The 25,468-nt window shown below is 43.6% G+C and overlaps 1 protein-coding gene across 5 annotated transcripts; it reads right to left on the reverse strand.

Moving 5' to 3' along the window:
• Positions 1–1,540: 1,540 nt before the first annotated feature.
• TMEM196 (transmembrane protein 196) lies at positions 1,541–24,366 on the reverse strand. Of its 5 annotated transcripts, none has more exons than XM_079947954.1 (6): positions 22,965–24,363; positions 10,409–10,465; positions 7,477–7,731; positions 6,358–6,431; positions 4,205–4,286; positions 1,541–2,273 (listed from the first exon to the last, which is right to left on the reverse strand). In XM_079947954.1, exons 1-6 carry the CDS (start codon positions 23,121–23,123, stop codon positions 2,211–2,213), a joined length of 690 nt encoding a protein of 229 aa, XP_079804080.1. In that variant the 5' UTR covers positions 23,124–24,363; the 3' UTR covers positions 1,541–2,210. The 5 variants fall into 5 exon arrangements, with proteins under 5 accessions (XP_079804080.1, XP_079804081.1, XP_079804078.1 ...); XM_079947955.1 differs by having other exon boundaries at positions 22,977–24,362; XM_079947952.1 differs by having other exon boundaries at positions 22,959–24,361.
• Positions 24,367–25,468: the final 1,102 nt, after the last annotated feature.

Below are 25,468 nucleotides of genomic sequence, written 5' to 3' on the forward strand. Positions count from 1 at the left end.
AGGACCAGAAAGATGAAAATTGTATCTCTGAAGGCAAGATACACGAGCCATCCCTGTAACAGAGGGATGAATGCATGAGGTCTCTCTTTGACCACAAATGATGAATGCTAGCTCTCAGTTGTGCTTCCTGTGACTGTGCATATAACTAATGGCCAAAGTTACTGCTTTTCAGTGGTAATGCAAGCCACTGGTTGGGGTGAATGGCGGCAAGAATGGTCCCCTTCAAGGATGCATCAAACATTTACAGCAAGACCCACTTATATCATCTCTCTCTAGTTCTAGCAAAGGGGAAGATAAGCTATTCTATGTGAATAAATACATTGTAATAATCAAACCAAACAGATCTAGCTTATACTGATGCCTCTCTGTTTGATTTAATGAAAGGGGTGACCTGAACATAAATTTCTTGGCAGCTTCATGTTTTGCATTTGTGAGAGCTTTCATGCTGTGCACAGATGTATGCCTACTTGTCTATACTCTATGAACTTGGCAGCAACGTCTGACAAAGCAATTCAATTACACTTTGGGTTTATTGTCCTTGGCCCAGATCCTGCTTCCGCAGATATACACATTGCAGATCTGTGTGCCCTGAAAAGTAGTATTGTCTATGTTCTTGCAATCTATGACCTGGGTGTAAGCCAGATCATCGTTCCCCAGAAGCAAGGCTTACACATGATCCTGATTGTCAATTATGCAGAGGACAAGCGCTCTGCATTGTAGCGGCACCTTTGGCAGAGGAAGCCTCTTTACTGTGAATTTCGGCTGAACTACTTGAGTTTGTTATACACTTGCTTGTGATAAGGATGAGTCTGTGAACTTGGCAGCAATGTTTGACCAAGCAATTTAATTATACTTTGGTTGTAATCCCTGTGATTGTAGGTAGGGGTCGGTATGGAGGTAGTCAAAGGAGGGTTATTGCATCAAAGCCTTGCTCCTTCTGCTTCCCCTGCTACATGTTAGAATTTGTGTGTGCTAGTCAGTTGACCCCCTGGACTGGTGGTGGTGTTAAACATCAGGGCAGGATCTGCATTGACCTTCTAAGCGTTATAAAGTATAACGATCTATAATGCTTAATGGCAGTTTCCCTTTGCCAGTGGGTCACTGCTCTGCAGTGCCCTCTAGTGTCACATTTTAATAACACATTTTTAACGTTATAAACGACAAGTGTAGATCCATCCCAGGTCTGCCCAGAATAAAGCATCTATCATTCACAATTTGTTTGTGGATACAGAGGACAACCTGGTGTGTTTAACTAAGTCCTGGGCAAATAATCTGGATAGCCCTGTGCTAAACTAGCTGTGTCTGCTTGGGTACTCAGTGCAACACTATTCCGTGTCAGGCGACAGAGATAGGAAGTGAAGTCGCCATCTTCCATTTAAAATAATCCAACATCCATGCCAGGAGATTGTTCCACTCTGTCAGGATGTGAGAGATTGTTTGTAGTGGTTAGGAGGTACAGGTCAGTCAAAATCAGGGGTTTTTGTTCCCATGTATCTTTTTCAGGATGATTGTGGAACATTTTCACAAATACTCTGAACTGTCACACTTTTAGGTTTCTTTTTATTTGACATCTCGTATGAACAAATTATGAAATATACCTCACAAATTGGAAATATTTACAGTTTCTTTACAGCAAGGCATTGTTCAGGTTTTGACTTATGGCATCCTTAAAGCATTCTGTCTTTCAAAACAAAGACATCCGTGTTGTTGCAGCATGCTCATAATTCATTCATTAGGCTCTACATAGGAAAGGCGAGCCTTTCAAGTCTCATTTCCATTCCTGCCATTGTGCAATCCATTGTTTAAATGCTCTCCATTTTCACGTCTGTGGGTTGTTGTGTTTTAGTTTTAATTTCAGAAAATCGTCATAAGGCGAGCCCGAGTAAGAGTCTGAAAAATTCATTTTAAAATATGATCACAGCCATCCAAAAATCATTCAGACAAAGGAAGAAGAAAACATTAAGGACGTTATCACTACTGTGTATCGTCAAAATATGCAGTAAAATATCTTCAAATAACAGGAGAGAAAATCAAGACGAATCTCTGCAAGGAGATGCCACTGTGCTGTTGTTGTTTTCAGCTGTGAATTTATTGCAAATAAAAAGCCGCCATGTTTCCAGTGCCCTCTCTCAAAAGTCGCTACCATCTACATCTTTGCCTCTTAAAGAAAATCCTGAAAGTAGTTGTTCTTCTTGAAAACTGTAAACTGTTCAGTAGGCTCTTCCATTATAAATTAGGTGTGGGCCTCCATTACACATGTTGTCTGTCATTTCCTGTAAGCATAAAATGGGGAGTTATGATTAAAGACATTTTTTTTGGTCAGCTTTGTATGTTGCTAATTAGCCAGTACAGATTTAAGCAACGTAAGGACTGAAGCTCACATCTGGCCTGTGCCAGATTTTCTTTCCTAGAATTTTTCCACCCAGAATGATCAGCCCATGGGTGCATTGCCACACAATGACAGTATGCAGCTGCCAGACAATCTGTTCAATGAGAGATTGGATGACCCTGACTATTAGGAGTCAGCATGGTGTAGCGGTTAGAGTGTTGGACCATGACCTGGGAGACCAGGGTTCAAATCCCCACTTGGCCATGAAGCTCTAAAGATGTCTGTCCTTAGGCTAGTTGCTCCCTCTCAGCCTAACCTACTCCCCACAGGGTTGTTGTGAAAATAAAATGAGGAGAAGGAGAATTAAGTACACCACCTCAAGCTCCTTGGAGGGAAAAGTGGCATAGAAAAGTATAAGTAAATGAACATTTAATGAGCCATCGTTCTGATCTGTTTGTGAGATTAGAAGACATTGTGCTAAGCAAGTGTCATCCCAAGCAAGTGTCATTCCTCATCCCTTTGCTTATTAGGGAAAAGTTCTGATCTTTTGGAAATCAGGCTTGTTGTGTGAGGGCTCCAAATCAGCTTCAATTGCACAGCCTGAATTTCCTGGGGTATGATTGAATCCCACCCAAAAGAGTGACAGTCTGGAAGCGCCCTTAGTCATGGGTGTGAAAAAGCCTTGGTAGTTTGCAGCCCACAGGTCTGAGGCTGCTTCCCCGGCTCATCAGTTAGGGGAGCTTAATGCTGTGTAACATGATGTAATGAAAAGTGATTGTATGAGAGAGCTAGAAAAAAATCCCCAGACATTCTTCAGCCACCCAAATGGAAGGATGCTACGCACGGAAGCATAGCAAAAGCTTCTTCACCAACCTTACCCCTTCCAGCACAAAGGCAACAAGTTAAAATAAAGACATCCCCTGTACACCTGCAACTGATCTTGAAGCTTAGCTACTACCCTAAATGGCTATGAATTCAGAAGACAGTACACTTCTGAATACCAGTTGCAAGAAACCATGGGGAGAAGAGTGCTGCTTGCGGTCTTCCTATAAACATCTAGTTGGCCACTGGATTCTGGACTAGACGGACCGCTGGCTGGATCCAGCAGGCTCTTATGTTCTTAAGCTTGATGGCCTGGTTGTCACCCATCCCTCGAAGTTTTATGACTTGTCTGGTATTTTCCTGTGTTAAGCATCTGCCTCACTGCCGCTTTAACTTAGCTTTCACTTTCTATTCATGGTGGCCCTCGAGCTCCAGTTCTCCTTAGGTCCTGATAGGTTTCTGTTTCTCAACAACTTATATTTCACATTGAGATGTGGACCTACTTAAGGGATGTGGCTCATCTAGTTGTTTTACTCCAACTCCCATCATCCCTCACTATTGGCCATGGTGACTGGGGCTGATGGGAATTGGAGTCCAATGTCATCTGGAAGGCCCTAGACTCCTTATCTCCTCACCCCTGGTCTACTGACTTCTTTCTTCTTCATTCCCAGTGCTGTTGGGATCTGCCTCCTGGTTATTTCAACTCTCTTTACAGCAACAGGACATCTGCCCTTCCTTCACCCTAGACAGCAGATAGCATGTGACTGAAAAAGTGTATTTGACAAGCGGTAACAGCAGAAACAACAACAACAACAACAACAACAATAACTTATTTATACCCCACCCATCTGGCTGGGTTTCCCCAGTCACTCTGGGCAGCTTCCAGCCAAATATTAAAAACACAATACCGCATCAAACATTAAAAAACTTCCCTAATGGTCGCCCTAAGCAGTTTCTTAAAATAAATCTGTCTTGTTCTGTAATGCCCCATGGAAGAAATGGAACCTATGTTTGTATTATGGAAGAGATGACAGTTGGGTCACAATTTGATACCTTGGTCTCTGCTGGGATTTCCAGGAAGGGCGCCAGATAATGTCGGTTGAGGTGAGGATGTGGTGATGTAGATACCTGTCTGCTGGGAAACAGAGTGAGATGAGTAAACTTAACATCCCTTCAGCCATTAAGCAGCCAATGGATGTCACCAGTGAAAGCCAGTATCATCCAGTAAAACAAATATTGGAGGAGGGCTCAGGAGCTCTTCAGTCAACCAAGTCACTGTGTTTGCTTAGGTTTCCCCATTTATAAAAAGGAAATTATGGAGCTTGCTTACATGATCAGAGATAACGGAGGGTGTATCAGTACTATGAGTACTATCACATTAAAATACAGGAGGAGGAGGAAAGTCCCTGATTATACCCATTATAACTGGATTCTGTCTCAGATATAACTTTTCATAGTGTAAACAAATCCAGACTTGTTGAAATAGTTGAAAGAGGAGAACAACTCAGGAGAGTTGTGAGGATGGATGGATAAAGGGCCGTTTTAGGCACTTCTCACATGGGAAGCGCAACATCATGGTTTTGTATCCTTTGTGAGCTATTGGGGGGGGAGGTCTAAATTCTCAGTTCATTTGGGCTTCCGGTTCCGGTCTGCCTTAATGAAGGCAACACCCACTACAGCAGGAGATCGTTGCCAAAGAAAAAACAAGGATGATTGAGGGTAATTATCCTTGCAAGTTCGCCCCAGGGACAGGGGGGAATGGGCTTCACTCGCAGTTCATCTCAGTACTTGGCTCTTGCCAGGATATTAGCTCCACCCAAGGCATGATGAAGAAGAGCAACAACCAGGAAAAGATAGACATAATATTTTACAAGGACAGGAAGAAACATCACAGACAGAATAATTGCCACACACAGGAAGAGCAAGGAAATAGTTTGAATGTTTAACTGTAAATTTATAAATCATTTAATATGTCAATACAAATGGAAGTTGTTAATATAAGTTGTTGTATAAGGGATTGTTATTTTGACTGGAGTGTAACTGAAATTAATAAGACTTTGGAATGCAGAAATAAAGTAAATCATCAAGCCATCAATTCTAGCATGCGGTGGGGGGTCACCTAAATTATATAATTTGGCATCTGAATAATTAGTATTTGTATTTGTATTAGTAATTGTATTACTAATTTGTATTAGTAATTAGTATTAGTAATTGTATTAGTAATTGTATTATAATTTGGCATTGTTATAATGAGGCTATTATTGGAGTATTGTAAATGAAAACTAATAAAAATTATTATAAGAAATAAATTCTCAGTACATTCATTCAAAAATGCTTACATAAAGTTAGCTATTTGAATTTTGCTTCTGAAAGTCATTATGATTATTGATGGTCAGTTTTTTTAACGAAATTGTTTAACTCATGACACTAAGCTTACAACTATGTAGTGCTTTGTGGGGTTTTTTTTCAGGGGGTACTCAAGGGTACACAGTACCAGCACCTCTTTTTGTTGTTAAAAAGTGTGGCACTTACCATGTCAGTCTAAATCAGGAAAGTGCAATGCAAAAAAGTGTAAGTTTTGTTTTGTTTTAAAAGATGATTTGGCTGTATGTGACAAGGGTCTGTATTTTAAGTGCATACTGATTTGAAAAGGTGTAAGTCAGTCCACCGGTACATTCAACAAAATGCTTATTTGGATGCCTATAGGCAGGAAGACAGGAGTGCCTGGCGTGCTCTGGTCCATGGGGTCACGAAGAGTCGGACATGACTAAACAACTAAACAACAACAACAATAAGGATCAATAAGTTAAATGAAGAACATACTTCCAACTCTAACATCTTACTGTGCAGTTTTCTGTGTCATGTTTCCTAGAAGTATTGTAAGTGAATAAAGACTTCTGGGGGTGATTTCAAAGCACCAACCAAGGACTCAGCTACATTAGTCAAAAAATAGTGCTTTGAATGTGTTATAAACATACAACACAAGATAGCGCTGGAGACCAAAAAAACCCAAAAAAACTTTGCGATTTTCCAAAATGTTTTCTTTCTTTTGTTTTAAAGATTTAATTTCTGACTTATTCATAGCATTTCCCCCCTGTGTGTAGATCCACCCCAAGTCTGATTATGCATTCCTGTAGGAAACTAAACTTGCTACAGAGTTATTAAAAACCAAACCAAGCATCGTAGCATTCTAGAATTTAGCATACCTTGAAGGTAACTCTGGTGTCGGGGGTACCACTGGGCAGCTGGGCAGGTCGGTTATTTCAATACCCCTCAATCTCTAATATAACAGTCACAAATGAGGCAGAGAAACAGGCAGCATGTCAGTATCAATATATAGAAAGTTGTACTTCCTGTACAGATGTACACAATCAGCAACTTCTGGCAATATACTCTAGTGCTGGACTGTACCTCTTTAGAGTATAGGAGCAGATGCCCAAGGGCATTCTCTTGCTAAGAATACCTTGTACATCCCCAGAAAGCCTGGCTCAAACCTCAAACCTGGTATGCAGGTTTTGTATGCTCTGGGAATATGTGGGGGAAATTCAGCCGTCTGATTCTTCCACCTGCAGTTTGAAGCAGTACAAACCAACAACACATCCATTGCATGGGGTTGCTGATTGTTCAGCTTGACCTCCAACATTGGGGTGGAGTTCACCTGTGGCCTCCAGTGTTGTTGGGATCCGAGCTACCATCATTCCCAGCTCCCAATGATCAGAGACAATGTGAGTTGTCATTCAAAAGGACATCTGGAGGGCCATGGGTTTTCCATCCCTGTCCCACATAGATTTAATCTTTGGACTGTCTCCATTTTACAAAGTACTAAGCAGGGGGAAACACTCAGGGCTTTTTCCCCCAGCCAAAAGTCGCCAAAACTCAGTTCCTGCACCTCTCAGGTGGGCACCATTGCCATTATAAGGGAATAAGGGAGGCGTTCATGGCGAGTTCCGGCACCTCTTTTTCTAGGAAAATATCACTGGAAACAATATTTCCATGCAACGAGGTGTGTCTGTATATTCACATTAATTAAGCAGGTTATTTAGGGAGTGCTAGACTTGGCAGCTAAGCATTTGTCTGTCTTATACAATGGAACAATGTAGATAATTGACGCATTTTGTTGAAATGGGTGTACTGCGGAGATACGGTATCCAAAAATAGCTTTCTATAACAGAACGAAGCGTGCACCAAACGGCAGTGTTTCATTTCCCAGTCCTTTGTAAAGCCGAAAATTGAATTCTTCCCCTTACTGCTGAATGAATATATTAGAACACAAGAAGAGCCTTTCGGGAAGAAATGCAACGGTTTGGGAAGACTGCCCAACTTACCTTCTCGCCCATTTCGTGGGAGTGATGCAGCGAGTGCTCTCTTTCTGAAAACATTCTTCTCTGCTCATAGCTGGCTAGCCGACAAGTCAGCCACGAGGACAGAGTGCAGCCACCAATGCCGATGCAAGCCAGGGACATGGAGGTGACATGCAGAGGATAGAGAGCTGAGGATTTCTTTGTCAGAGCCCGAAGGAACTGAAAATTTAATATTCCTCCAATTAGTCCACAGATACAGCAGGCTGAGAAAAGTATCATCTAGGAGGAGACAAGAAAGATCATGTTACCATGGACTTCTCGGCCAGAGAAGGCAATTGCGGTGCAGGGGAGCTAGAAAGCAGAGTGACGGACTGACGGATATATAGCCGCACGGCCCAAAACATTTAAATAAATAAATAAAACTCCCCTGGGCAGGTGATGACAAAGTATTTTGCAAACAATACTGTATTGGCCCGAACATAAGCCGCACACGAATATAAGCCACAGCTTTAAAACTGGAGTGAGGGGGAAGAAAAGAAGAGAAAAAAAATACCTGAATATAACTCGCTCCCTTCCTTGCTGCTCCTGGCTGCATACTGGGGGGCTGCATACTGGGGGGGGGAGCCGTGCTGCATTCCCGGTGGACTTTCCCCTTCCTCAGTCTCGGGGGGGGGGAGCTCCTGGTGCTGTTTGCCCCACACTCCTAGCTGCATACCGTAAGGTCGCAAATATAAGCTGCACGGTCAGAATTTGGGAAGAAAGTGTGGCTTATATTCAGGCCAATATGTTACAGTGGTACCTCGGGTTACAGACACTTCAGGTTACAGATGCTTCAGGTTACAGACTCTGCTAACCCAGAAATAGTACCTCAGGCTAAGAACTTTGCTTCAGGATGAGAACAGGAATCGTGCAGTGGCGGTGCAGCAGGAGGCCCCATTAGCTAAATGGTGCTTCAGGTTAAGAATGGTTTCAGGTTAAGAACGGACCTCCAGAACGAATTAAGTTCTTAACCCGAGGTACCACTGTATATGCAATGGGGATTCTTCAGCTGTGATGCCTGCATCACAGGGAGTTAGACCAGATGACCCTCTGGGCCCATCCCAACTCTACATTTCCAAGAATCTAGATTTTCCGAAAACCAACCATAAATGATAAAAGACGGCCAAAAAGAACAAGAAAAATCTTCCTTGCCCAGAGGCAGCATAAAATGATGTACAGCCCAGATTCAAAACATAAATTTTAAAAGCCTAGGTGAATGAAATACAACAACTCTTCACCAGCCTCCCGGTGAGCCTCTCTAGGCTGCTCCACAGTTGAGGTGCCACTACAGAAAAGGCCCTTTGCTTGATAGCCACCTGCTGCACTTCACGTGGTGGGGTACTCATAGCCATAGCAGGGCCTCTGAAGAAAATCAGGTAGGCACATGTGGGGGGAGGTGAGCTTTCATGGAAATACAGCTTTCGACCCCAGTTACACCCAGCATGTCAATGAACACATGAAAGGTGTAAGAAGTAGCTATGAGTTCTACAGAACTTCTGACACCTGTGTGTACATTTTCTTAGTATGTGTAACAGGGGTTGCCATTCTTTTGGGGCCTGTGGGCACATCTGCAAACCATAGAAACCATTGTGGGTACCACATACGCCACAGCCAGGCAGATTGGACAGCTTCTCATATTGGCTACCACAGAATGCTTCTTTCAAGCTTATTTTCAACAGGGGTCTACCTCAGATATCAAAAGCCAAGCTAAAGAGGAGCTTAGGTAAGATTGTCCTTCTTTGTTTTGCATCAGTGGGCTCTTTGCCATTATAAATCATAATATTAGATAACATCAGGGCATTTTTTCAGCTGGAACTTGCCGGAACTGAATCCTGACACCTCTCAGGTGGGTGCCATTGCCATTATAAGGGATTACATTGCCATTGTAACTCACTCTACATGGGGCTGCCCTTGAGACTGACCCAGAAACTCCAGCGGGTGCAGAATGCCATGGCGAGACTCCTTACAGGGTCGCATTCACCCGGTGCTATACCAGCTGCACTGGCTCTCGGTGGAGTACAGGATCAGGTTTAAGGTGCTGGTTTTAACCTTTAAAGCCCTATATGGCCTAGGGCCCTCGTACCTACGGGACCGCCTCTCCTGGTATGTCCCACGGAGGATCTTAAGGTCTTCAAATAAAATCATCTTGGAGAGCCCAGGCCACAGGGAGGTTAGGCTGGCCTCAACCAGAGCCAGGGCTTTTTCATCTGTGGCCCCGATCTGGTGGAACGCTCTTTCACAAGAGACTAGGGCCCTGCAGGACTTGACATCTTTCTAAGATGGAGCTGTTCCACCAGGCCTTTGGCCAAGGCACAGTCTGATCTCTCTCCTTCTATAATCCTCACAGAACTCTAGCCCAATGGTTGCAATTAATTTGATTCTGAATCGATTTTAGAATGTATTTTAATTAATTGGCTGTGATTTTATGTAAATTGTGCTATTTTTACTGTTGTTAACCACTCTGAGCCCGGCTTTGGCCAGGGAGGGCGGGATATAAATAAAAATTTATTATTATTATTATTAACGAGGGAACGAGGCAAGTTCTGGCACCTCTTTTTCTAGAAAAATAGCACTGGATTACCTCATTCTTGCCAGAAATCTGAACTGACAGCTTTCAAAGAGCTTTCCCACCTCCTCCTTCCATTCCTTCACCCATTTTTCCTCCTCTTACACTCCTTCTTGCCCTCAGGGCTTCCCTCTCCTGTGGGATTAGGCCAAGGGAAGCACAGAATTAAACTGAATATTGCCGGTCGCTCGCCTCTGGCCCAGGGTAGGAAAGTACCTACCTTTCCCAAGGGCATTTTCCACTGTCCTTTTGGAGATGGAGCATGGCGTCTTGCAGCAGTAAATAATTCAAGGCACACGGCAGTTTGCATTTCATCTATTGATACATAATACAAGTCATGCAAAAACTTACGACAAGTCCTGATTTTTTTTTGGCACACAGTATTCCACACGCTCCACAAAGCAGAAACTGTAACAACAAGAAGAACATATGTCATAACTGAAAGTCTAGAACAGCAGCGTCAACTCTGCCGCGCTGTAAAACAACGAAAACCGTAGCAGAATATTCATTTTTTTTTAAAGCTGTGGCTATATCTAGATGACAGGATTACTCTTTCAAAAAACAGTTTTCAGACAAACCTCTTTGTATTTAGGAACAGCACAAACCAAATCCAAAATCCGCTGGGATGAGAGTTTGGATTCGTCAATCTTGGAGCCACATCAACTTCCCATTGCAGCCATCTTAAAAGGGGAACTTCTGAGGAGTTGTGCGAAAGGGAAAGGGGAGTCTTACACTTATTCAAAACCCTGTTCGGCTCCATCCTGTCATCTAGGGCCCAATCCTCAACACTTAGGCCCACACTCACCTGCAGACTCAGCCAGCAACAGCCCCTTCCAGAGGCTCCCAGATGGAGCTTGGAATGAGTCAAACTATGCCAACCTGTTACATTGATATTCTATAGTTAGGATTGCTCTGAAAGTCTCTTTCTATGCCTGTTTGCAAGGTCAGCTACAGCCTGCCCTTTTGGCAAGTCATATCTATCCTTGAGTGCATGCAAAGTTATTCATATTTCCTATTAACCAGCTATTGAATGTTTCTCCTTTTGCAAAAATGTTTTGCAGTCATCCTCTTACTTCTGGTCAAAATGGTAGGGCTATGGATTCTACTTTTCCTTCTCAGTTCAGCCTTAAGAAATGACAACCAGTGGCAATAATGGTCATGAACCCAATTATACTTAATGTGGAAAAGTCAGCCAAATGCTACAAGTCAAGCATCTTCATGCACAGAAAATTTCAAACAGTGAATTTCAATAAATGAATCTGATGTATTTAGTGCAGAAACTGAAGCACAAAGTCTAAAACTGGGAATTTAGATTTCAGCACATTTTCCTGAGAATAAGCATCATTGAACATACTTCAACGGACTTCCAAGAATAGCTACATGAATCGCACTGCATGTCCAACTTGTTTCTTATTCTCAACAGAGAAATTGTAGAAACCCAAATTTAACCCCTCCAATTTACCACCATACAGTGCTTACACATGAAAACACTGTTTCACATTAACATTCAATTATTATTATTTTAAAATCTAGGGAAACTCAACTCATTCCACCTCATCCTCCTGAAAAAGTTCAATTCTGTTTCAAATGTCACCAGACCTAAATGCTGTCAGAGTGGTCTGTGGTCTGTAAATATTAATGGTTGGAAAACCAAGATGAACCCAGTGTGCTTGGTTATACCTAAGCCCAACACTGTGTAAGATGTCACACATGCATGGATACTAGTTGGTGTCACCACCTCTGAGTAGTTCTCTGGGCCCAGCAACCCACAATGCAGCAGTGGTACTTGCAACATGGCAAATTACTCTGTAGTGAAGTGAGGTTCACCACACTGGCTCTCTTGTTATGTCCCCCTCAAGCTTGGAAGCACTTCTGCTCTCTGGTGGTAGATCACTTGATGGAATGCAATCATTGATACATAGACACATCACAATTAGCTTTTCCGGTAGACATAGTCTAACCTCGGTGTAAGCTTTGTGTAGCTTAATTGAGCTGAATTCTCAATAAACAGGATGCCTGGAGGATTCCTTAGGTATTCAGTAATTTGGAACCATCTGTACCCCAAACTAACTACCTTGTGACATAGGAAGAATCTCCACCTATAGCAGTGAGGCTACAGGCACGATAATACAGGAGAGCAGCAGCAAGACTCAGCTTGCCAATATCTTATAAAAAGGTCAGGGGTGTGCAGTGACTTAAAGTGCAGCATAGGCAGGAAAGACAAAAGTAGGTGAACCAGGGATGAAGAATCTGGGGCCCTCCAGACATTGTTGGACTACACCATCCCTGACTATTGACCATACAGGCTGCAACTGATGGATGGAAAGTGGAGTCCAACATCTGGAGGACCACAGACTCCCCTAGACACCCTTTTCTTCTCCAAACTTGGTTCTCACCTGCCAGCTTTCTTCCATGTTACTTTCAATTACAGAGCCCTACCAGGTGCAAAAGGGGGTGTTCAGCTCTCTCCTGGTGCATTTTAAAGCTCTTTCTCCATTCATTCATTCATTCATTCATTCATTCATTCATTCTCTCTCTCTCTCTCTCTCTCTCTCACACACACACACACACTTAAGGCTAATCCATGCTTCCTCTTGTCCTGCCATTTTTCCCCTGGGGAAAACCACTCTTTAGTGCTCAATTGGAACAAACAGCAATTCAGGTTTTATCCGGATTGACATTTGCTCCTATTTAGAGCGAAAATGGGTTTTCCCTAGGGGGAAAGGAGCAGGGCAAGGGAGAAACCACTTGGACCCATGTGCAGAAAGTCTGGGTCAAGTGGAAAATTGCTCACTCATTTTTTTTCTAGGCACATTTTCTGACACACATCATGTTTGGCCTGAAGCAACTACTTTTATCAAGTATGATTCTCATCCTCTGCCCAGATTGTTTTTACTTGTGTATTACTCCAGTCCACATCCTCAGTCTGCATAGAAAGCAGGTTAGCAAGACATGTCACAATCTGCATAAACTCCAATTACGAATAAACTGTCATTGGATATTACTGGAGGCAAAAAAATACATAAACGGTTGCATAAAGTTACTTGGGGAGGCCATTCAGGCCGAAATGTTCATTAATCCAATAAGTTCCTGATGTAGTTTGGAAATGAATTGCCTTTGTTCTGATCCACTTGAGCTTCTTAAACCAAAACGAAAAGACTGCCATAAATTCCCTTACAGGCAATTTCTTTCCTAGCGACTAAAATATATTCAGCCTGCAACCCGGGAAGTGCTTGGAAGATCTATTGAATGCTATGATTTGGCTGTCTGCAGATTCTTTGCTGGCAGAAAAAATGGGTCTGGAGCAGAGAGGGGAGGAACTGAGGCAAGGAGCTGAGACCCAGGTCTCTCCTTTCATAAACTGTGGAGGACACTCTCTGTAACTTAGGAAGCAGACCCTGAGACAGTAATAGGCTGGTGGAAAGCTAAAAATAAAATTGAAGATCATTGTACATAATACAGAGACGCTGTCAGCCAATGATTTAAGGAATGCAATTGAGTCAGTCTTTGTTATGGGGCTGCACTGTCCACTAAGAAAGAGGTGCAAAGCTCGGGGGAAGCATTTATATCAGGTTTGGGGAAGCTTGGGTCCCCCAGATGTTGTTCAACTGTGTATTATCCCTGGCTATGAACCATGCTTGCTGGGGCTGATGGGAGTTGCAGTTCAGCAACATCTGGAGGGACAAAGCTTTCCTACACCTGGTTTAGATCCTGGGCTACTGCTGCTTGTAGTGCCTTCCATAAGCGTTGCCCAGCTTGTCAGCCATATCCCTTCTTGGGGAGATGATCTCTGGCCACAGTTAAAACATACTCTGGCTACATCCAAGTTAGGTTGCTGCAAAGCACTGGTGTGGACCTTCCAGGTCTTAGAGATTGTGTCAGGTCTTAGAGATTGGCCACCAGGCTATTTGGGGGGAATCTTAGAACCCTGCAAAGCAGAATATGCAGCCTTCCCACATGGAGATCGAACCTGCATTCTTGATGTTATCAGCACCACGCTCTAACCAACCGAGTTAAGCTATTTTGTGAAGCAGCATGTAAAAACCAAATATATAAATTAATCAGGGAGGTGAATCAGGGCACCCATGAATGAAGATCATGGAAGGGGGGGTGTTCAGCCCTGCATCCCCACACCACCCATGATTCGCAAGATTCTGGCTGTGGGATTCAGGTATGTGAGGACAGGCAGAGGAAAAAGAAAATGTATTATGGGAAGAAGAAGAAGGAGGAGGAGGAGGAGGAGGAGAGTTTGGATTTGATATCCCGCCTTTCACTCCCCTTCAGGAGTCTCAAAGCGGCTAACATTCTCTTTTCCCTTCCTCCCCCACAACAAACACTCTGTGAGGTGAGTGGGGCTGAGAGACTTCAAAGAAGTGTGACTAGCCCAAGGTCACCCAGCAGATGCATGTGGAGGAGCGGAGATGCGAACCCGGTTCCCCAGATTATGAGACTACTGCTCTTAACCACTACACCACACTGGCTCAAAGGAAGATGGTCTCCTTCAACCTTTTTGTAGTACTAGGAAGTTTGCTTGCCCAATGCCAAAGCTGTTGCAGCAGCTCTTTTCTGAGATGTCCCAATGCCTCTGCTCTTGGCTTCTGGCCACTCTGAAGCAGCAGCATTGTAAAGACAGAAAGCTTTAGAAACTCATCCCTCTTCCCATGCTCCCAAAAGTGACCGAAGTCCCTGGGCAGAAAAATGCATAGCATCAGCCTGCGAGTAACTGGCATAAAAGACATGTCTAGTGTAGATATTGATTTCCCCATGTAAAAACTATGCTTTCTATCCAGAAGAAGGTAACATACCCTCCAACATTTCTCCAATGAAAATAGGGAGTAATAATACTAATACTAATACTATCGGTAATTTAATTATTTATATCCCACCCATCTAACTGGGTTGCCCCAGCCACTCTGGGATGCTCCCAGCATATATAAAAAACATAATAAAACATCTAACATTAAAAAAAAAAAAGCTTCCCTATACAGGGCTGCCTTCAGGTGTCTTCTAAAGATTGGCTCAGGGGTCTCATAACTCCATCCCCTCCAATATTTCTCCAGTGAAAAACAGCGGTGTCCTAAGGAAAAGGGGGATATTCTAGAATCAAATCAGAAACTGGGGTGGCTTCTGTAAATCCATGACTGTCCCTGGGAAAGAGGGGCGCTTGGAGGTTTCTGAGCTAATTGCTTCTAAGTTCTATTGAAATCAGTGACTTAGATCAGTTGTGACTAAGGTGCCCTTATTCACAGCTGCCGCTGCCTTTGGACTGCTTTTCTCTGAAGCAAGTCCGTGCAGCTGGGGCTGTGACTATACAGAATCCAAATCAGCAGATGGGATTGTGTCACACAAAAAAGGGGCTACCACACATCTGTGTCTCTTGTCTGAAGAGCACCTAAAATACCACTGAATTCATTCAATGAAATTAGGTGCAGCTAGTTTCTCTGTAAAGGAGCCTAACTGGGTTTACTGTAGGCAGACCGAGAGGTGACTAAACCAGAGAGAAGATTCAGAGAATGAATAATCATTGGATCAGTTTTGGCATTTGAATGCCACTCATTTGTCACTCATTTCAGAAGTGAGTTTGGGTTTTCTGGGGTTTTCTGTATGAGTGATATAAATGCTTAACTGTCAATAAGTTAGCAGGTTTGCTTTGTGTGTGTGCTTGCTATTACATAAGCTTCTTCCTTAATATTCACACACAAGTTAGACTTTGGAGGGAGACGGGGGGGGGGGGGAATGGTGCAGCCCGAACGATCAGAATCCCCACGCTGATCCACGTGGCAGTTCCCGAACCGTCCGCTGGCTGGATCTAGAAGGCAATTGGGCTGGATCCAGCCCCCAGGCCTTAGTCTGCCGACCCGTGATCTAAGAGAACAGATCCCAGGTTAGCAGAGAAAGTTGGCAAAGAGGAAGACTATGTCTAGCTTTTACCTTCAGGTACTCTCCCAGGTGTGGGACGTGGGTGGCGCTGTGGGTTAAACCACAGAGCCTTGGACTTGCCAATCAGAAGGTCGGCGGTTCGAATCCCTGCGACGGGGTGAGCTCCCGTTGCTCGGTCCCTGCTCCTGCCAACCTAGCAGTTCGAAAGCACGTCAAAGTGCAAGTAGATAAATAGGTACCGCTCCGGCGGGAAGGTAAAGGCGTTTCCGTGCGCTGCTCTGGTTCGCCAGAAGCGGCTTAGTCATGCTGGCCACATGACCCGGAAACTGTACGCCGGCTCCCTTGGCCAATAAAGCAAGATGAGCGCTGCAACCCCAGATTCGGTCACGACTGGACCTAATGGTCAGGGGTCATATCTAAAGCTCTCAACAGCTTGGGACCAGTTTACTTGAAGGATAGCCTTACCCCATATGTGCCCACTTGATTGCTTAGATCTGTGGAAGCAGCACTTATACAAGTATCACATGATGTATGTTTCACATCTACAAGGAATTGATCCCTCACTGTGGCAGCACCTACTCCCTGGAAGTCCCTGCCCATTAATGTTAGGTAGGAGCCTTCACTGTATTGTTTTCAGCACCTGCTACAAAATAAAAAAAATAAAAAATCAAACCTACCCATACATGTATTTTTAATATTTGCTTATGTATTAAAGTTACATTCTGCCTTTCCTCCCAAAAGAACCCAGGGCAGCACATCATTTTGTTATGTGGTTTTACAGTAAACCCACAACTTATGTGCACTTAGCTTGTGCACATTGAGCTTTACGCACATGTGGAATTTTTTTTTTAAGGGGGTGGAAAGGGGACAGCTTTTTGGAGGAAATAACTTTGGCAATCCTGCCCACCACTGAACCCAATGCATTTTGACTATACACGATTTTGGTTTTAGTCATGATTTAGTATGAACATAATCCCGCATAGGCTGTGAGCTTCCTGCATTATGTATATTTCTTTTAAAACTTCTGGTTTTATTTTTGTTTGGATACCCTGCTTTTATCATTTGATTTGATCAGAATTGTTCAATGAACCTTTTATATTGTTTTATGTAAACCACTTAGATGTGTGTTTTTTTTGTTGATGAAGGAGGATATTAAATCTCATTAATTGATTGATTAATGAAATGGTTGGCATGAAGAGGATTGGCCAATCATACCCCCCTCCAGGAAATGACATCATCATCCTTGCTGTGCAATAAATGGTGGTGCTTCCTCCCTGGCCTGCTACGCCATGGTGTCAGGGCTCAGCCCAGAATCAGAGGAAGTGAAGAAGAGAGCAAGTGAGCGAATGGGTGGGTGTCTCTCTTGTTAATGAACAGAGTGACTTCCAAGCACCACAGGGAACCACTGCCAGCAGCCCTCTCAAACATCTGAAATGAGAAGAAAGGCCTGTCTAGATCCTAGACAGTTTTTAGCCTGGGCACTTCTTGTTTGAGAAATCAAAACACTGAACTGATATGGCACTTTTGAAGTTAGTAGCTAGCACATGCACTACCACTGATGTGACTTACATAATTCAGGATTATTATTATTATTTAAAGCAGATTTATTCTTCCTTTTTGGTGGATGCATGCTTGCATGCCTTCCTCTGTGTGTAGAGGCAATTTGTATGCATGCTGTCACTCTCTTCGCAGTGTATGCCTGTGTGCTCAACACGCTCGTGCAATTGGTTCTGCCGTTTCTATGGAGAACCAGCTCATTCCGTGTGAGTAGTAGATTTTTTAAAAAGTCAAATCTAGCAGCAATTCTATTCACCTCAAAGGACTAATTACACCTCACATTGTATGACTATGACAAGTAATACAAGTGGAAAGGCATCTAGCATACAACGGCTGGATTCAAAGAATTTTTGTATTTCAGTCTTTTATCCACTTGTATAACTGAGAGGACAGACATATCACAAGCAAGATGAGGGTCTCCACACAGATGAGATTAACTGAGTGATTGATTTTAGGTTGTTGCCGTATAACTAGACTCTTCTTCCAGTATCTGTTGCCTTAACTAAAACTGATTTCTTATAGAGTGAGAACCATGCCAAATTTCAATGCCAGAAAAATTAGGTGAACAGAAGCAGATCCATAATATATTTTAACTGCATATTTTAATGTATTTTTTCCCCTTTCATTTCTCTCTTCTCGGATATATTAACCTTTCTGCTCTTGAGCTTGGAAAACTCATTAGCTCTCACATTTGTAATTAGTGTTACCATTCTGTTCTGAGGTTCCTTATTGGAGTAGAGCGCTATATTTTGACAGTCCAAATTCCTTTTAATCAGACATGTACAGAGCAATCCCACACATGTTTGTTTAGAAGTAAGTCCCACTGTGGTCAATGGAGCTTGCTCCCATATGTTTGCATAAGATGACTCTTTCGTCTTGTTTCCAAAATACTTTGGGTTCAGAAGTCCCAGGTTCACTTAAAAGACAGCTGGTAGATGAGCTGACAAGATATTCACCCAAGCCCTTAGCGTCAAGACCATACTGAACTAGATTTAGTATGAGACAGCTTCATATCTTTCTAAGTGTGGGCTACTCTCATCCAAGCAAAGCCATGAATTTTTAGCGTCTTTGGACCATCCTTGGTACCAAGGATCTTCCAGGTCTAATATCCCTATCATGAATACAGAGATGAGCAAATGTTGGTCTGCAGTTCCCATCACCCATCACCATTGAGCATTCTGGTTGAGACTGATGGGGTTTGGGAGTCTAACAATATCTGGAGAGTCACAGGTCCCCCCCCCCATCCTATATGGTATGACTGACGTGGCTCCCATTAAATATAAATAATATCTGGTTTTCTTTCTTTTAAAATAATGTTTTTCATGGTTGCAGCCAGACAGTCTTTGGATTATGTACCATTGTAAGCAAAACCCTACAATTCTTATATGGCTTTTCTGCCCCAAGATTTCTAAATCAATTTAGTGATGCCAACATTTTTTAGTGTTCTTGCTCCACCCAGATGTCTTGGGTATTCAGGAAGTGTAATAGGCTTTGTCTACCACATCTTTTGATATAGCCAGTTTCTGCAAGAATATGCCCAGTACCTCAAAGTCTGCATCTCACAGTATGTTTCCAACTGGCCTTCAGTTATGAACAAGTTTCCACTCATACATGACCCTTATCATTATGCAGGCAATTAGCTCTGACTATTTGAGCAGCTCCATTGATCTTGGTGGGTCTGCTACTAACCATGAACCAATTTTTTTAATCCATGAAGGCAGTTAGCAATAAAACTATCTTGTGCATCAGAACTCTGCACAAATGTGACCTCAATTTCAATACTGGGCTTGTTTATGCAAAAAAATACTGCTGTGGACTGGAGTCCACATATTGCAACTATGGCTATACTGCATACCATTGTTGTCAATATAAATTGGTTTACAACAATGAGAAGGTATAAACACCAAAGTTATGGAATCCCAAAGTTATGAAACACCCTCCCTAAGGAAGTCTGCCTGGTCCCATTTCTGCTCCCCTTGTGAAAATATATTCATTACAGTTGGCTTTTGAGATACTTTTTAACTGTATCTGAATTACAGGGTAACAATGTTGGGGTAATTTTTTTAAACCTTTACTGGCAGTGATGGTGCATTCAACTGCTATTCTCTGCTTTATAAATGTTTCGCCACTTTGAGTGTTCTTTTAAAATAGAAAAGGTGGCTAAAGGTGCCTGGCAGTAAACAAATAAAAGCAAATATATCATTTGGCAGCTTAATAGGATATTGTGGTTGGTGAGACAATATGTGTAATAGAGATGTGCATGATTTCAATCTACACAAAGCAGGATATTCTGAGCTAAGGTTTCCATAGTAACCTTCCCTTTAGCCACTTATGTGTGAAACTGGGCTCCCATCTAGTTGCAGCTATTTGGAGACAGAAGTGGGTCAAAGGCCTTTAATTAAATTTCCATGTTATTTTTAGGAAGAGTGTATAAAAATCAGCTTTCCTCTAATGGGTTGCTCTTCAGAAGTTTGAAGCAATTCATCCCACCCTACCTGACCTATTCTCCCTCTGATACCTGAAATTATTGCAATTAAAACAAAACCATTCAGTTTTAAGCCTAATTCTGCAGTTATAAGCATGCTTACTTGGACATGAATCTCAATGAATTCAATATGGCCTTCTTCAGAGCAAATATGTCTAAGATGAGATTGTTAGTCCAACCAACAGAGCACATTTACAGAACAGACACAGTGGTCTCAGAAAGCTTGCTGCGCCATTGATAGGGTTACAACCTGGCCAGTATCATGTGGGGAAGGTGACTGTATGAATTAGCTCTCTCAGAAGCCATTGAGTAGGGTACATCTAACTGCATCAACCAGCTCATACCCCTTACAGTTCTTGAAAAAGGCAGAGATCTCACCCTTGTGGGAAAACAATGACAGTTTAGCAAAGGTAAGCTTGAAACCAAATACTTGAGGATGCGATCACAAAACCATACAGCATGGCACATTTTTAAGTTAGGCATCCACCCAGAACCCAGGCTTGTGGAAATGTCCCATACATCCTGTATGTTGTGTACCCTGCTATGTGTGTACTATCCACGTGGAACAAGGTAGCTGCAAATTAATATGGTTGGATGACTCCATCATGAGTTTTAACCATGTTCTAGATCAGGCTGTTCATATATCATTTTTTTTAAGGTGTACTCATATCGGTATGCACAGAGGCAACTAGCAAGGAAGCTCCGAAATAGATTAAAAATATGCAAGATCCTTACCCAATAAAACTTCATAATAGTAGAACATTTCCAGGCTCACACTGAGGCAGGAAACCCACTAGGCTAATAAGAATCTGCACCTAATTATCTAATTGTCTATACCTATAAAATTATCAGTATCAGTATTTTTTATCCACAGCTGCTTCTTCAGCTGAGCACTGCCATTCAAAGGTTTAATGATTACTCCTAGTCTGACAAAAGCCATAGGGTTGAATCCAACCCAAGTTTGTTGGAACTTAAGTCCCATTGATTTCATTGGGATCTAAGTGCAAGTAATTTGGGTTGGAGCCAACCTGCTCTTCAGAAAGCTATACCTCCCCACACACATGCCCACTATTATACTCAGGCCACCTGAAAGTGTGAAATTGTGATTCCCAGCTCTTACCACAATCTATAAGTGCTTCTTCTGTGGCTCAGCAGCTTAATTAATGTACTGCTGTTACTTTCCAAGATACATGTACTAATATGTAGGTAAATGTACTAACTAGACATTTCATCACAGGAATATGCAGCTATTTAGTCTAAAATCAGAGGAAATGGTGCACTTTCAAAACACCTTGTGCATCATTTCTTTTATTTGACCAATATATGTCTATATGATTCTAATATTTTTCCACTTTGTTTCTCTTTAAGTTTTAAAGTTCTTATGCAGTTAAAATTATGAATCCTAATACAGGTCACATTTGCTTTGCTTTCTAATGATTTAAGCAGAACCAGTGAGGAAATATACCTTGTATGCTATGCTTTTTATACAAATGCAAGTGAAACCATTGGTCAGCATACCCCACTGTAACCTAACTAATTTCAGCTGAAAACTCCACTGCTACTCCATGATGGCTGCATTGATGATTATTACCATGCACCACAATGTTAGCCATGCTGGGCATAACATTGAAAGTTACACATACGTAAGTCCTATCCCACTTAATAATGTAATGATTTAATAATGTAACTGAGATTTAAAATTCAATTAATCTGAATGGGAATTAAACCTACTTAGTTTTGTTTGGGTTGCACCAAATTCCATTTAAATTAATAGGACTGGTTTCCAAAAATTATGTTTAGGAGAAGGGTGCCTAAAGCTGAGCTCTGAAGCACATTGGATCCCAGTCTCATGAATTGCAATAGAAAACAGTACAATGTACTTTCATTCAATAAATAGTTACAATGGATGGAAGAAGAAGAAGAAGAAGAAGAAGAAGAAGAAGAAGAAGAAGAAGAAGAAGAAGAAGGACACCCTCTATTGAAGCTGAGGTGTCAATATTTGATTTACTGATATTTAAAGTGGTGGTGGTGGTAAGTGATTTCAACCAAACAACATATGATGTCAAAATGAATTGTGAATATGCTTGAGTGTTGACTGACTTTGTCCACATTTTCAGTTCCTGGTAAAATCCTGACTAAAAGATGCAGTTGCTCTATCCTGATCACAATAAAATGATGTAATGCTGCAAGAATATGCTTCCTTTTCATTCTTTCAGAAATATGCAGTCTAAGGCATGTCCTTGGCATCATTTGGAAATACCTTTTCTGTCTTTGGACTACCACCTGGTCCTTTGCACAATGGTGCAACTAGATAATTTTAGACATAAACATCTGGTGGGGGGGGTACTGGTTTAAGATGGCAATGTGCATTACTTCGCTTACTTCCAAAGTGTTAAGCCACCCCTGTTCCATTTGGGAGTCTTCTGCCTATTCTGCTGCATGGGGTCCTGGAATTCTGCCTGCCCCCACCCCCACCCCTTATACCAAGTCAGACCATTGGTTCATGTAGCTCAATATTATCTGCTCTGACCTGGGGCTTCAGGTAGGAGTTTTCCCAGCCCTACCTAGAGACACTTGGGAGCTGCATGCATGATGAACACTCTGCCACTGAACTATGATCCTTCCCTCATGGCTTTGCATGGAACAGGACAGCTGGAAGAATTTTACACCCCACTGTAGATTTTTCCATGGCCAAAGGCATGGCCCAGTGTTCTGCAGGTATAAATCTGATGAAGGCTGCGGTGGGGTGTGAGATTTTATGCTAGAGGGTTCAAATAAAGTTCAGGTTATATTGTCCTAAAATAGGTTGGGAGGGGAGGGGAGGGAAGAAAGGAAGCAGTCTATACACATGGATCATGCAAATATCAAGAGTGCACTGAGCATGCAAGCTAGAGAAAGGGCCGTATGGAAAATTAGCACCCGCTGAGCACAACATCATCACCATCAAGAGTTAAAGAGAGAGTGAAATGGCTAACGTACACACACCCCGCTCCATACCGGAGAAGAGTCTCCCAGCTGAGGCGCACGCTCGGAAAGAGCCAGGCTGAAGCTGACCGCCCCCACGGCCACGCTGGAGACCCCCAGCCCTATCTCCAGCACGGAGAGCACCAGGAGGCCTCCGATGATCTGACTGCTGGTGCACATCCTCGCTCGGTCATCGTTCCTACCAAATCAGCTCCGAAAGCGACGCATTCGCCTTCTCCAAGGGGAAGGGAAGAGGGAGGAGAAGGGCTCTCCCCTCCGCGGCAAACTTTTGTCCTCTTCTTCAGCAGCAGCGGGCAGGCATATAGCCACAGCGGTGAAGGCCTGATGGCCTCGAGTCTGGGCGTGCTTCTCTCTCCAAGCCGGGCCGGAGATCCTAAATCTGGGTGCGCCTCCAGCTGATGGATCGGGGAGGTGGATTTCTCGCGCTGCTCGGTGCTGGGCGTCGAGGAAGTCCGGAGCGGATAAAGCGCCGCTGCCGCCACGCAGAGCCCGAAGGAAGCTTCAGCGGGGAGTTGTCCGAGGTGCTGATTCCTTCTTCCCCAAACCTCCCCGACGCGCGCTCTCCAGACGCTTCCTGATCACACGACTCTCCTCAGCGGTGGCATCGATCTTGTTCTCCTTTGGGGTGTCTGTCTCTGCCTTGCTCTCTCTTTCTGCGGACGCTGTATAATAAGAGTCTGGATATCCTTGAGGCTGGCGAAGGCAGATTAAATTCAGCACCACACTCCTCTCCTCTCGCGCTCAGCTGGTGTGTTCTCCAGAAAAGAGAGAGGGGGGAAAGCGACCTTGTCTGAGCGCCTCCTTCGCTCTCATTGGAATGACCTCGCTAAGAGTTGGCTGGAGGGAGGAGACGCCGAAGGGGGAAGCCCAGCCCTAGCAAGAATTATGCATGAGCCTGGACGCGGCAAGTTCACAGCAGCCCCGACACAAGCGCTCACGCTCAGCGCTTTGAACCAACCCCAGCGACGACGACGCTGGTGTAATTCTTTATAATCTATGGGGTGCAAAACTGCAGGTCTCTTTGGTGCATTGTGTGAGGGAAGAGCAGTGGTGGAGTCAGGTAATTTTTGACACAGCCCCCCCAACCCACCCCAGACCTTTCTTACTGGGGTTCCTCCTCTATAGATGGTAATCTGGTGGGTTCTCCCCCCGCCGCACTTATGTTCAAATGTGGTAAGCAAGTCCTGCTGGTTTTGCCAACCCACACTGAGTGGGACCCCAGGCTTCTGCCCCAAAGTCCTGCCCTGACAGTACCATTGTGCAAGAATCAGTCAGATAATGCAATACTTTCCCCATACCTCCATTCCAAAAAGGATTGGTCTTTTAAAATATATGAAATATTGGGAAAGTGTTGGAGTTATGTAACATCTCTTCTTCTGGTTTCAACATTCACAGTTACCAATAAATACACATCAATAATGACATATATATGCTTCCTCCATTCTGATTCTAAGGCTATTAAAAATAAAACAATTGAAATATTTAAGTGGGATTACTTCCAGATGGAATGATTTACATAGCATATAGCAGGCTGAGGGTAACCCTTGGGCTCAGTGGTAGGGCATTGGTCTCATGTCTGATGGTCTTAGGTTCAATCCTTGGCCTCTCTAGGTAGAGTTGGCCAGTGCAGTCCCCCTTCATCTTGCAGGAGAATCGGGGCCACGAGTATGGCAAGGCCTTCTGTGAGGCAGTGTGGTGGCCTTCAGGCCTCCCATAGCCGAAGGATCCAGCTGAAGGATCAGGGCCACAAGGACGGCACGGCTTTCTGCTAGGCCACACGGCGCCCTTCAAGGTCTCCTGTGGCCGGCGCTGCCCCCATCATTTGGTGGAAGGATTGGGGCTGCGAGTATGGCAAGGCCTTCTGCTATGCAGTGCGGTCGCTTTCCAGGCCTCCCATAGCCGGCGCTACCCCCCTTCATCCGGTGAGAGGATCGGGGCTGCGAGGAAGGCGTGGCCTTCTGCTAGGCTGTGCGGTGGCCTTCCAGGCCTCCCGTAGCCAGCACAACCCCCCTCGTCTCACAGTGGCCAATCGCATACCTATGGGAAACCTGGAGTGGAATGGAGCACAGGTACACCCCCCCCCCCCCCGGTTTCCAGCAACTGGTATTCAGAAGCACTGCTGCCTCAAACTGTGGAGGCAGAGCATAGTCATCATAGCTAGTAGCCTTTGATACCCCTGATCATAGCTGCAAGTGGTGTCCTTGGCTAAGACTCCATGACCAAGTTCTCCCCAGGAAGTCAGAACCTTATGAAAGAGGAATCAACTTTTCTGCAATGTGCCTCACAGATTGTGCGGGATATTGCTGCCTCCTATATTTGAAGGCGTGCCAGTAAGTGAAATGACTTGTAAGTATTCCAGCTTGCTGATTGAATGGGTACATTTGTCCTTCATCGTTCCACTGTTGTTCTATATAGTTTGTGTACTGAAAACACATGACGAACACTGAAGGAACAAAGAAGGGCTGGCAAGAGCCAGTGAGAGTCAAATCACAGCAAGATGTGTA

The sequence above is a fragment of the Podarcis cretensis genome (assembly GCF_951804945.1).
Source record: "Podarcis cretensis genome assembly, chromosome: 12".
Taxonomy (NCBI): domain Eukaryota; kingdom Metazoa; phylum Chordata; class Lepidosauria; order Squamata; family Lacertidae; genus Podarcis; species Podarcis cretensis.